The sequence below is a fragment of the Bos grunniens genome, chromosome 4 (assembly GCF_055505025.1).
Source record: "Bos grunniens cultivar Pamir isolate PY7600 chromosome 4, Bosgru_T2T1.0, whole genome shotgun sequence".
In the NCBI taxonomy this organism is placed as follows: domain Eukaryota; kingdom Metazoa; phylum Chordata; class Mammalia; order Artiodactyla; family Bovidae; genus Bos; species Bos grunniens.
Window position 1 is genome coordinate 17452416 of NC_141168.1, and position 13628 is coordinate 17466043.

The following is a 13628-nucleotide window of genomic DNA, read 5'->3' on the forward strand; positions in this document are numbered from 1 at the left end:
AGAGATATCACTCAAAAAAATCATTTGCATCAACTCAATGCTTTATATATATTATCAAAAGTTACCCAAAGTCACTTTGCTCTGTTCTATCCCTGGTTAGAATAAAAGAATTAGGAGACTTTCATTTGGTTCTCAGGAAAGTGTTTATATAACAGAATTAATCATATTTGTAAATTCTCAATCATAAGGGGAAAAACTCAGTGGACATGCATAGGAGTTTTGTTTTTATTTCAATTCAGTGGAAAAATTAACCATAAAATGTTTATGTAATAATTTTTACACTTTATCAGCCACTGCCATTTTCTGTGACCATATCACACACACACACACACACACATACACACACATATATAATTTTCCCTTTCCAATGATATAATAACCTTCCTTTGCTAGTGATTCCTTTCTTCAAAAATAAATTAATTAATAACAATAATCCTCTGACTCTCATTTGTAAGGTATTCTCATTTTGGAGTCCTGAGGCCTTATCTGTATCTCCTTTAGACTTGGTTCTATTCTTTAACAGATACTCTCCTTAGCTTTATGAATTTTTTTTTTTTTTTGCACCGCACAGGATCTTAGTTCGATGAACAGAGATCAAACCAGTATCCCCTGCAGTGGAAGTATGGAGTCCTAGTGACTGGATCACCAGGGAATTCTGATTTTTATGTGAGTACTATTTTTATTTAAGACAGCTCTTTAAAAGAATAAAACAAAAAATGCTGAAGCTTTTAATACACTTGAGAAATATACCAACTTAGACCTGGAAATATTTTTCAGCCTTTCACCCCATGAGTGGGACGCCTAGTACATGCTTAGCGTTCGTATCACTGGAGACACAATACGAACTCAGTGCCTGCCTTCAGGGAGTGGACACGCAGCAGGGGACACAGACACAGCACAGACAGGCATCCTGGTGACTGAGTTCCCGTGTCTAGTTTCATCAGAATTCTAGATTTCAGTATTTTCAAACTTCCACCCTTTTGAGGAAATGACCATATTTATGGGAGTTTACAAATTTCAAAAAAGCCCAGAATATTGATTCTCATATCAAAAGTCTCATGTAATATTCCCAGATCAACATACACAAACTTTCCTGAGAGTCTACAAGCAGGAATCTTCCCTAATATGCCTTCCAACTACCTTTCAACAGAAATTCCACCTTTAACAGAACTTGGTTAGTAAAAATGTAACACATTGTCAATTACCTGAGGAGTAGTAGGTTCCAGATCCTTAATTAAGTTATAAGCTTCCTGTACATCATCTGAAATATAAGAAATATGTAGCCATATTAGTCTGTATCCTAGCAAACAGTTGCCCCAAATGATAAGGTCCTTCAAATATTCATGAGAAGTATGATTTGCTTTTCTTGTCTCTTAACTCTCCATGAAGTTCAATGCTTAGTAGTAGATAACCAAATATCTGTAGGAAACCTGTATTAAGCCACGAAGCACTTAAGGGTTCAAGCTAAAAATAAGGAACAGGGAAGTATATGTTTATGGCATTATAATTATATAAGAAAAACATCCATTTTATATGTGTGTGTGTGTATGTGTATATATATATATATATATATATATGTATATATATATATATACACACATAAAGTACATAGGAGTAAAATGACACGAAGGCTGGGATTCGCTTTAAAATATTTCACAACAAAACTGGAAGAAGGAGGATAAATTAAGAAAGACTGGCAATATCTACAAAACTATTGTATCTGGGGTTATTATTTGGGTGTTCATACTATTAACTTGTTTTGTTTGTGTTTGAAAGTTCCTAGAATAAAAATTAGTTTGTAAAATATATAAGGTGTTTCTTTAATTCTTGTCCAAAAGCTTATTTCTTTGCGCTGATGTACCAAATTAGAGAACTATTTGCAAGTTCACGGTCTCCTGTTAATAAACACTTCACATTTCCCTCAGTGAGGAATATGTTGCCTGGTTGGTTCCTACCGTGCACCTTAAAAGGCCCACACTTAGTCTGAGGCCCATGACTGAGTGCCAGCGCCTCTGCGTGGGAGCTCCCACCCCGCGTTCACAACTGTGAGACAACACGCTGCTTGGGCCTGTGCCTACAATTTATCCTTACTCAGGGCAACAAATACCATGCTCATTTTGCATCTTCATATTTTGCAGGAGCTGGGGGTACAAGGAAACAGAAAGACAGATAATTAGAGCAAATAAAAAAGTTAATGATGGGGAAGAAAAGACCCAAGGAACAGTAGATGGACTTTACACACAGAGGAACACACAACAAAGAAGAAATGAGGGAGGGAAAGGAAAAACAACAGAAAACCTGAAATAAAATGAATAGAGGACAAAGGGCAGAAAAATAAGAGGGAAAGCAAAAACCAGAATGGGCGAGAGATTGGAAGCAACAGAAGAGGAAAGAGGAGATGAAGAGAAAAGGCACAACAGATAAATATCAATAAGTTTGCTCTGTCCTGAGAACCTGCTGCAAATATATTTTTGGGTATTATGAAGTGATTTTAAAGGTTAAACAAGTAGTTCAGTTGGAGAGTAAATGTTCTAAAATATCTTACATAGGCAAGATCAAGACATATTTCTCTTACCTTGACGAAGATAGTAAATCACTAAGTTTAGCCTAGCTTCAGGAATGACATCAACCAGGGGAGGCAAAACTTGCAAAGCCCCTTCTCCTCCTCGGAAGACTACCTAAAGACAGAAAAGCCATTATTATGGCAGCAAATATGAGTACGTTTACTGGTGGAAATACACACGGACCTGACACAACAGTTACTCTTTGAAGGGAGGAATATATTTTTGAAGCTTTTTCTATACACACATGACCTTGACCTCATTAAAAAAAAAAAAAAAAGGCATCCTAGGGACTTCTCTGGCAGTCCAGTGGTTAAGACTCTGTGCTTCAAATGTAGGGGCTATGGATTTGATCCTTGTTTGGGGCGCTAAGTCCCATGTGCTTCACAGCCAGGAAAAAAAAAAGTCATCCTAAATGTAAGAAATAGAATAAAGGCATGGCCCTATTGCATATATTTCCTTTTTGCCTCATAAGAACTATACGAAACTCTTAAAGTACCCAATAATTAATGAAACTTCTTTCTAGACAGATATTCTACATTAAAAACTCCATGAAGGAATTTATGAAATCCTTCTGAGATTATTTCCTCATCTCTAAATGGCATTAGTAATGTCCATCTAATTAGTAATGGCATTAGTAATGTTCAGAGTTATCATAAGGATGAAATAAGTTAAAGTGGGCTACATGCATGGCATATCATACGTTATATTTTGTTTTATTAAAATATTAGTAAATATTCATTAACACCTACTATATGCCTGGTATTGTAATACCAGGGCTACACCAGGAAAAAGTCCTTCTCCTGTCTATGACTTATAGTATAGTTATGCTATACTATATGCTGCTGCTAAGTCGCTTCAGTCGTGTCCGACTCTGTGAGACCCCAGAGACGGCAGCCCACGAGGCTCCCCCGTCCCTGGGATTCTCCAGGCAAGAACACTGGAGTGGGTTGCCATTTCCTTCTCCAATGCATGAAAGTGAAAAGTCAAAGTGAAGTCGCTCAGTCAGGTCTGAGTCTTAGCGACCCCATGGACTGCAGCCTACCAGGCTCATCCATCCATGGGATTTTCTAGGCAAAAGTACTGGAGTGGGGTGCCATTGCCTTCTCCGATATTATACTATATAGTCCTGTCTGTATACTCAAATGAGGAGAGACCTTCAAAGAGCAAACTTAAGTATGTTGTCATATAATAATAAAAGCTACAGAGGACAGCTAAAACAAAAACACCATCCATGAAAGGACTGTTTACATGCTGTTTTGTACCCACAGCCTAGCACAGTGTCTGACACATAGTAAATTATATCACAAATATACAGAAATCAAGGCAATCAGGCATAAACTACCTAATCTCTTCTTTCTATATCAAAATATCCATCTGGTCATTTTTTTTTTTTTTTTGGTTCTCTTTGTCTAAGATGCTCCCTTCCCTTGCCAAGATTAATTCCTACAATTGTCTTCTTTGATGTCATGATTTTAACTCCATTTGGATTTTGTTTCTGCATTAATATTCTATTTCATTAATCCTGGTCCCACTTCTCAACTTTAAATATGCACAAAGGTTTCTACTCTCTTGAAAAATCTTCTCTTCACTTGGTGTCACTGTTACCTCTGAACAGCATCGTACTTTTTCTCCTTTTTTCAATGCCACACTTGAAAAGTAAGTGGCTTGCTGTTTCAACTTCTCTTCCTCTCCTTAACCTCCCAGAAAACTTGCTGCTGCTCTCTGCACACTAATAAACCCATTCTACAAGTCACAAATATCAACCCCTTTGACCAAATTCAATAGACTTTCCTCTCTTGTTGCTCCATGACATATCTGCAGTTTTGACACCGGTGGCCATAGCATGACAATAAAAGCACTAGTCACTAAATGCTGACTGTATGCTGTATGCTGCCTGAGGCACCTTACATATATTACCTCCTTTCATCTTCACAAGGAAATGAGGTAGGTGCTGTGATTTCCTCTATTCTACATAGAGAACACAGAGACTCATCAGTGTTTAGTGACTTACCCAAAGTTACAAAGCTAGTATATCGTGTACTTGATTTTGACATCAGGTCTGACTGCAAAAGCTGATGTCAGTAACAATTTATACTGCTTAATATTTTTTTCAGGTTTTGTCTTAAACTATAAAATTAATCTGTATTTACTAGAAAAAACTTACATATAGTATTACAACAGGCAAAAGGGAAATTACCATTCTCTCACTTTTCTTTTTAATCCCACCCTCCAAGTATAACTCCCATCACTAGCTAATATGCACCTTCCAGTTATATGTATATATAAAGGTTCTTTACTCTGGCTGTATATTATATCCACTTGGAAAACTTTTAAGAAAAGTATTGATAGTTGAACCTTAGCCCAACCATTCGATAAAAATCTCACACATTAATATTTTTAAAAATCCCCTGGGTGATTAAAATGTGTAGTTATAATGACATTACAACTTCCATGATGGCTTCTCTGGTGGCTCAGACAGTAAAGAATCCACTACAATGCAGGAGACCTGGGTTCAATCCCTGGATTGGGAAGATCCCCTGGAGGAAGGCATGGCAACTCAGTCCAGTATTCTTGCCTGGAGAAGCCTCATGGACAGAGAAGCCTGGCAGGCTACAGTCCATGGGGTCACAAAGAGTCGGACATGACTGAGCGACTAAGCACAGCACAACACAATGACATTACAGTCAGAAGCAACCTACGTGTCCATCAACAGATGAGATGAATGGACGAAGAAGATGTGGTCTGTATATACAATGGAATATTGCTCAGCCATAAAAAATAATGAAATTTTGCCATTTGCAACATGATGGACCTGGAGGGCATTATGCTAAGTGAAGTAAGTCGGACAGAGAGACAAATACTGCTTGATGTCACTTATATGTGGAATCTAAAAAAGATGCAACACATCTGTGAATAGAGCAGAAAAGAAGCAGACAGACTCACAGATATAGAGAACAAACTAGTGGTTACCAGTGGGGAGGGCAGTATGTGGGGGCTGGGGGAAGTACAGACTATTGGGTGTAAGATAGGAATAAAGATGTATTTGTACAACACAGAGCACATAGCTGATATTTTGTAATAACTGTAAATGGAGTATAACCTTTAAAAATTATATAAAAATTAGAAAAATTTTATAAAATGACTGTTGACCATTGAACAATGGTGATGGAGATTGTTTAAGGACACTGACTCTCCACACAGTTGAAAATTCAAATGTGATTTACAGTCAGCCGCCCACATGCAGGGTTCCTCCGTATACGAGGATTCAACCCACCTCAGATGGTATAATATTTACGACTGAGAAAAATCTGTGTATGAGTGGACCCATGCATTTCAAACCTGTGCTGCAGAAGGGGTTGTACATTATGTAGGTGTTTTCTCTTGCCTGCCTTTTTTTATTTTCTTATTCTCCTCTTTCAGCCCCTTAAATACAAACACTCTCTTGGAACCGTATTTCTCTTTTTTTAACCTTTTCTTCAGCTATCCCTACTCTTATGAAAACTCCTAAATCTTAATCTCTTAATCTTCCAGTCTTCATCTCTTTCCAAGTTTAATTTCCAGACTACTCTCTCTAACATCATATTCTCCACAAAAATTAATCTGGCTTTAATTTATAGACTAATTAGAAGAGAAAAGGTTAGAGGCAGAAGCTCATAATGCAAAATAACCTCAGAAAACCCTGTGATGGAGGCCTGAGTTAGAGGAGGAATAGAATAAATAGAAGAATTAATAGGATTAAGCAGCTGAGTATCAGAAATAAAGGGGAAGAGAGAGTCTAAACCAGCTACGGTTTTCAGCATTGGTACTGGGAGACTTAGTGCTAATGAAGGTGCAGAGAAATCAGAAGGAAAAGGTGTAGTTATTACTACTGCCATATTCACACGAGGAATCTGAAACTCAACAATACTGAGTAATTTGCTCAGTGTCCCCAGGTGTCTGAGTTGAATACAGCTGCTCTGCACCCACTTTACTGCTGAGTCAATTGAATCCAACTTGAAACTTCATCTGAATCTTTTTTTTTTTTTAGCAACTATCCCCGTGCAAATTTTCTGTCCCAGTAAATTCAGTCTGCTCACATATGTCGTCTTCATTCATTCATCCATGTCCTTGCCACAAATGAACCCTTTAAATCCAAGTCATTCTTCAAAGACCAGCTCAAGTTTTACTTTCATCAGAAAGTAAAGGATTTTCACTTTCATCAGAAAGTAAAGGATATGTTCCTTTGTCTTTGCCAACAACATGAACACTTGGATCTCACTGCCTCACACTTCTTTCTAAACGTTAAGTATGTGTTACTGCCTTCCCAGTAAGGAAAGAACCTGGTATCTTAAACTCATTCTCTCTCCTCCACAAGAAGAAAGAGTTCACTTAGAGTAGAGAAATACTTGTCGAGATATCTCCCTTCATTCATCTTCCCAACCACTGTAATGTACCCAAAATAGGGTAGGCCTCAAATCATCAAGACTAGAAACTCTTATTCACCAGATTGTGCCTGATGAGCTCTTTAGCAAATTCAAAGGAAGAAGAAGCGTTGTCCATCAAGCTTTTGAGTTCTGCCTGAAATTAAAAAAAGGAAAGGCTTATGAAAACGACAAGTGTATAGTTCTTACATCACCTGTAAGAATTACAAAGTTTTATAGCTTACGAAGAATTTAACATGCTGCTTCCTTTGTTCTGCAGGGCTCTGAGAAATAATGTAATTATTATTCTCCTTATTTTACAGATGAGAACCTTGAGGCTTATAAACGTTAAACAACTGAACCTCTACGCAGCAAGTCTGAAACTGGTGAACCCAAGTCTGAAGACTCCTAGAGTTAGTCTTCGGAGAAGGCAATGGCACCCCACTCCAGTACTCTTGCCTGGAAAATCCCATGGATGGAGGAGCCTGGTAGGCTGTAGTCCATGGGGTCGCTACGAGTCAGACACGACTGAGCGTCTTCCCTTTCACTTTTCACTTTCATGCATTGGAGAAGGAAATGGCAACCCACTCCAGTGTTCTTGCCTGGAGAATCCCAGGGACGGGGGAGCCTTGTGGGCTTCCATCTATGGGGTCGCACAGAGTCGGACACAACTGAAGCGACTTAGCAGCAGCACAGTTAGTCTTTCCTTTTGGGTGATCAACTTTTAACAACTAAGGTTGGTTATTTTTCTTTATTTAACATTTTAAATTAATTAACTTATTTATTTATTACTTATTATTTTTTACTGCCCTAGGTCTTTACTGCTGCACATGGGCTTTCTGTAGTTGTGGTGAGAGGGGGCTACTCTTCACTGAAGTGTATAGGCTTCTCTTGCAGAGCACGGGGTTGAGGCACTTGGGCTTCAGTAGTTGCAAGGCTTGGGCTCAGTAGTTCAGTAGTTGTGGTCAAGGGCTCTAGAGCTCAGGCTCAGTAGGTATGGCACACAGGCTTTAGTTGCTCAATGGCAGGCAGAATCTTTCTGGACCAGGGATTGAACTTGTGTCTCCTACATTAGCAGTTGGATTTTCAACCACTGTAACACCAGGGAAGTCCACTAAGGTTGATTCTTCAATCTGACCATTCCACCTGTGTCCTGAATTTTCCTATACTTTCTTCCTGCTGAATTGGCCTTTATTTACATGATGCAATTAATGTACCTTCTCCCCTCTATGTTACTATTTATCAGAACTATCAGATCTCTTTTGTTTTATCCTGTTTCTTTAACTTCCCCTAGAACAAATGGTCAGCCATTTCTACAGTGTCTTTAGTAATGTCTGAGGCTTATTTATCCACTCCCTCAGCTTTCTGCTATTCCCTCTTGCCAGTCTATAATTTTGACTAATTCTCACCTTCTTTTTCTACCTCCATCGTGGATACCTAAGATTTTCTGGATAAAATAATTAAATTCTTGACTGTTCTCACTAAGCACTACAAACTTGTTCTACCTGATATCATATGGGAATGCACACCTATTTAGCAACCTTTTACTAATCTCCTCTTGTCTACAGCAGGAATTCCAAAGTCTTGGGTAATATTAGGCTAGTTCAGCAGTTTTCAAGCTTTTTGATCTCAAGATCTTTTTTAAACCTTAAAAATTACTAAGGATCCCAAAGAGTTTTTGTTTATGTGAGTTACAGCCATTCATATATATTGTATTAGAAATTAAAACAGAAATTTAAAGTATTCAATTAATCAAAAGTACTAATAAACTTACTACACATTAACACAAATAACATATTTTTCATTAAAAAAAAAACTGTATTTACCAATACATAAATTTAGTGACAAGAATGGTACTGTTATCTATTTTTGCAAGTCTCTTCAATGTCTGCCTTAACAGATGACAGCTTGATTGGCATATCTGTGCCTGTAATCAATCTATTTTGAAATCATGCTGTCCCTGGAAAACATCATTGCACACTCAAAAGTGAATGAAAGTGAAAAGAAAATCTTTTAGTATTATGAGGCTAGCTTTGATCTTTGGCTAGCCAGGATGAAAGGTGAGGCAAGTGAGATGCACAGGGCACAAAATTCAAAGCAGTGCTCACTGCACATGAAAAGATGCTCAACATCATTCCAGCTGTCAGGAAAATACAAATCAAGATTACAGTGAGATTCCACTCCACATCCCCGGGGATGGCTAGAATGAAAAAGACAGATAATAACAACTGTTGGTAAGGATGTAGAAACATTGAAACTCGAAACTCTTACACACATTGCTAGTGGGAGTGGAAACTGGTGCAGCCACTTTGGAAAATAGTCTGAAAGTTCCTCAATTAAATATAGCTACTATATGACCCAGGATTTCCATTTCTAGGTATATGCCCAAGATAAATGAAACTTATACAAAACGTGCCCCAAAACATGTATATACCTGTTTACAGCAGCATTATCATAATAGGAAGCATGTGGAAACAATCGAAATATCCATCTCTGACAATTGGAAAAATACAATGTGGTATATCCATACAATGGAATATTATTTGGTGATAAAAATGAATGAAGTACTGAAACATGCTATAACAAGATGAATTTCATAGACATTAAGCTAAAGTAAAACAGGCCAATCATAGAAGATGATATATTATTAAAATATGACTCCTTTTTAGAGGAAATATCCAAAACACACAAATCTATAGAAACAGAAAGTGGATTAGTAGCTGTTTGGGGTTGGCGGGATGGCAGTTGATAGCTATAGATTATGGAGTTTCTCTGTGAAGTAATGGAAATGCTTTAGAATTGACTGTGGTGGGAATTCCCTGGCAGTCCAGTGGTTAGGACTCAGCACTTTCACTGCCAAGGGTGTGGGATCAATCCCTGGTTAGGGAAGTTAGATCCTGCAAGCTGCATGGTGTAGTCAAAAATAGGGGGCGGGGGGGGAAGTGTTTAAAAATAAATAAATAAGTGAGTAAAATTCACTGTGGTGAAGATTAAACACAGTGGTGAATACACTAAACCCCACAGAATTGTATATTTCAAAAGGGTGACTCCATGGTACGTTAGTTATACCTCAATAAAGCTGTTAAAACATTGAGGTATAAATAGAAGACGTAGGTCATCTTATTTTAGAGTTAAAATGTCAAAAATATACAAGCAACTCCTACAGCTCAACTCCAGAAAAATAAATGACCCAATCAAAAAATGGGCCAAAGAACTAAACATACATTTCTCCAAAGAAGACATACAGAGGGCTAACAAACACATGAAAAGATGCTCAACATCACTCATTATCAGAGAAATGCAAATCAAAACCACTATGAGGTACCATTTCACGCCAGTCAGAATGGCTGTGATCCAAAAGTCTACAAGCAATGAATGCTGGAGAGGGTGTGGAGAAAAGGGAACTCTCTTGCACTGTTGGTGGGAATGCAAACTAGTACAGCCACTATGGAGAACAGTGTGGAGATTCCTTAAAAAACTGGAAATAGAACTGCCTTATGATCCAGCAATCCAACTGCTGGGCATACACACTGAGGAAACAAAAGGGAAAGAGACACATGTACCCCAATGTTCATCGCAGCACTGTTTATAATAGCCAGGACATGGAAGCAACCTAGATGTCCATCAGCAGATGAATGGATAAGAAAGCTATGGTACATATACACAATGGAGTATTACTCAGCCATTAAAAAGAATACATTTGAATCAGTTCTAATGAGATGGATAAAACTGGAACCTATTATACAGAGTGAAGTAAGCCAGAAAGAAAAACACCAATAAAGTATACTAACACATATATATGGAATTTAGAAAGATGGTAACAATAACCCTGTGTACGAGACAGCAAAAGAGACACCGATGTATAGATCAGTCTTATGGACTCTGTGGGAGAGGGAGAGGGTGGGGAGATTTGGGAGAATAGCATTGAAACATGTATAATATCATGTATGAAACGAGTCGCCAGTCCAGGTTCGATGCACGGTACTCGATGCTTGGGGCTGGTGCACTGGGACGACCCAGAGGGAGGGTAGGGGAGGGAGGAGGGAGGAGGGTTCAGGATGGGGAACGCGGGTATACCTGTGGCGGATTCGTTTCAATGTTTGGCAAAACTAATACAATATTGTAAAGTTTAAAAATAAAATAAAAGTTAAAAAAAAAAAGTACAAAAACATGATAGAAATCATGTAAGAAATATTCCTCATGATATACATGCTTTCACATTCAAATTTTCTGTGTCCTATATTTAAAATGAAAATCCCTTATGATTATACAGTGGAGATGACAACTAGGTTCAAGGGATTAGATCTGGTAGACAGTGTCTGAAGAACAATGGACGGAGGCTTATACATTGTACAGGAGGCAATGACCAAAACCATCTCAAAGAAGAAGAGACGCAAGAAGGCAAAGTGGTTGTCTGAGGAGACTTTACAAATACCTGAGAAAAGAAGACAAGCAAAAGGCAACGGAGAAAGGGAAAGATATACCCAACTGAATGCAGACCTCCAGAAAATAGCAAGAAGAGATAAGAAAGCCTTCTTTAGTGAATAAAGAGGAAAACAACAGAATGAAAAAGACTAGAGATCTCTTCAAACAAACTGGAGATAACAGGGGAGCATTTCATGCAAAGATGGGCACAATAAAGGACAGAAATGGCAAGGAATCACAGAAGTAGAAGGAATTAAGAGGACGTGGCAAGAACACATAGAAGAACTGAACAAGAAAGGTCTTAATGACCCAGATAACTACAGTGATGTACTCATTCACCTAGAGCCAGACATCTTGGAGTGCGAAGTTAAGTGGGCCTAAGGAAGCATTACGATGAACAAAGCTAGTGGAGGTGATGGAATTCCAGCTGAGCTATTTCAGATCCTAAAAGAAGATGCTGTTAAAGTGTTGCACTCAGTGTGGTAGCAAATTTGGAAAACTCAGTAGTGGCCACAGGACTGGAAAAGGTCAGTTTTCATTCCAATCCCAAAGAAAGGCAATGCCAAAGAATGTTCGAATTACCATACCATTGCACTCATTTCACATGCTAGCAAGACTATGCTCACAATCCTTCAAGCTAGGCTTCAGCAGCAGATGAACTGAGAACTTCCATATGTTCAAGCTGGATTTAGAAAAGGCAGAGGAACCAGAGATCAAATTGCCAATATACGCTTGATCATAGAAAAAAGCAAGAGAATTCCAAAAAAAATCTACTTCTGCTTCATTGCTAAAGCCTTTGGCTGTGTGTATCACAACAAACTATGTAAAATTCTTAAAGAGATGGGAATATCAGACCACCTTAACCTGCCTCCTGAGAAACCTGTATGCAGGACAAGAAGCAACAGTTACAACTGGACATGGAACAATGGACTAGTTCAAAATTGGGAAAGGAGTATGTCAAGGCTGTATATTGTCACCCTGCTTATTTAACTTATACACAGAGTACATCATGTGAAATGCTGGGCTAGATGAAGCATAAGCTGGAATCAAGATTGCCAGGAGAAGTAGCAATAACCTCAGATATGCAGATGATATCACTTTAATAGCAGAAAGCAAAGGGGAACTACAGAGCCTCTTGATGAAGGTGAAAGAGGAAGGTGAAAAAGCTGGCTTAAAATTCAGCATTCAAAAAATGAAGATATGGTATCTGGTCCCATCATTTCATGGCAGATAGATGGGGAAAAGTGGAAACAGTGACAGATTTTATTTTCTTGGGCTCCAAAATCACTGTGGACGGTGACTGCAGCCACCAAATTAAAAGATGCTTGCTCCTTGGAAGAAAAGCTATGACAAACCTAAACGGAGTATTAAAAAGCAGAAATATCACTTTGCCGATAAAGGTTTGCATAGTCAAAGCTATGGTTTTTCCAATAGTCATATACAGATGTGAGAGTTGGACCGTAAAGAAGGCTGAGCATCGAAAAATTGATGCTTTCAAACTGTGGAGCAGGAGATGAATCTTGAGAGCACTTGGACAGCAAGGAGATCAAACCAGTCAATCCTAAAGGAAATTAACCATGAATATTCATTGGAAGGACTGATGCGGAAGCTCAAATTCTTTGGCCAGCCAATGTGAAGAGCTGACTCTTTGGAAAAGACCCTGATGCTGGAAAAGTCTGAGAACAAGAGGAGAAGGGGGCAACAGAGATGAGATGGTTGGATGGCATCAATGACTCATGGACAGGAGTTGGAGCAAGCTCCAGGAGTTGGTGATAAACAGAGAAGCCTGGAGTACTGCAATTCATGGAGTCCCAAAGAGTCAGATAGGACTTAATGACTCAACAACAGCAACAATAATATTTAAAACATGTATTAGGGTTTTGTCTTTTCAATCTAACTTGTCAATCTTTGTCATTAATTGAGAAACAAAACCTTGTAGATATAATTACAGATAATTTGGATTTGTAAAAGGCAAAACAATAGGCTTTTAGAATATCAGAGAACAACATTTGGGCTAGGAAATATTTTTTTAAACAAAATACGAAAAGCACTAAACATAAAAAGATAAATCTGACTATGTTTCAGCCTATAAAATCTTTGATAATTGCTCAGTTCACTATCTACCAAAAACCTACAATAATTCAGTACTGTTATTTTGCATACTTTGTACTGAACCACATAGCTAGTAACCTAAGATTGGAATTTGGATAAAATTTCTTTATCCTCTGAAACTATTCCT

General features: G+C 38.1%; 1 protein-coding gene across 1 annotated transcript in view; it reads right to left on the reverse strand.

Annotated features, from left to right (window-relative positions):
• The window catches only part of IFT56 (intraflagellar transport 56), a 41568-nt gene that overhangs the window by 13913 nt on the left and 14027 nt on the right, over window positions 1-13628 (reverse strand). The window contains exons 8-10 of the mRNA XM_086395307.1: window positions 7047-7121; window positions 2576-2678; window positions 1206-1261 (exon numbers count right to left, since the gene is read on the reverse strand). Of these exons, the coding sequence (XP_086251433.1) occupies window positions 1206-1261; window positions 2576-2678; window positions 7047-7121 (234 nt within the window). The remainder of the gene's footprint in view (window positions 1-1205; window positions 1262-2575; window positions 2679-7046; window positions 7122-13628) is intronic.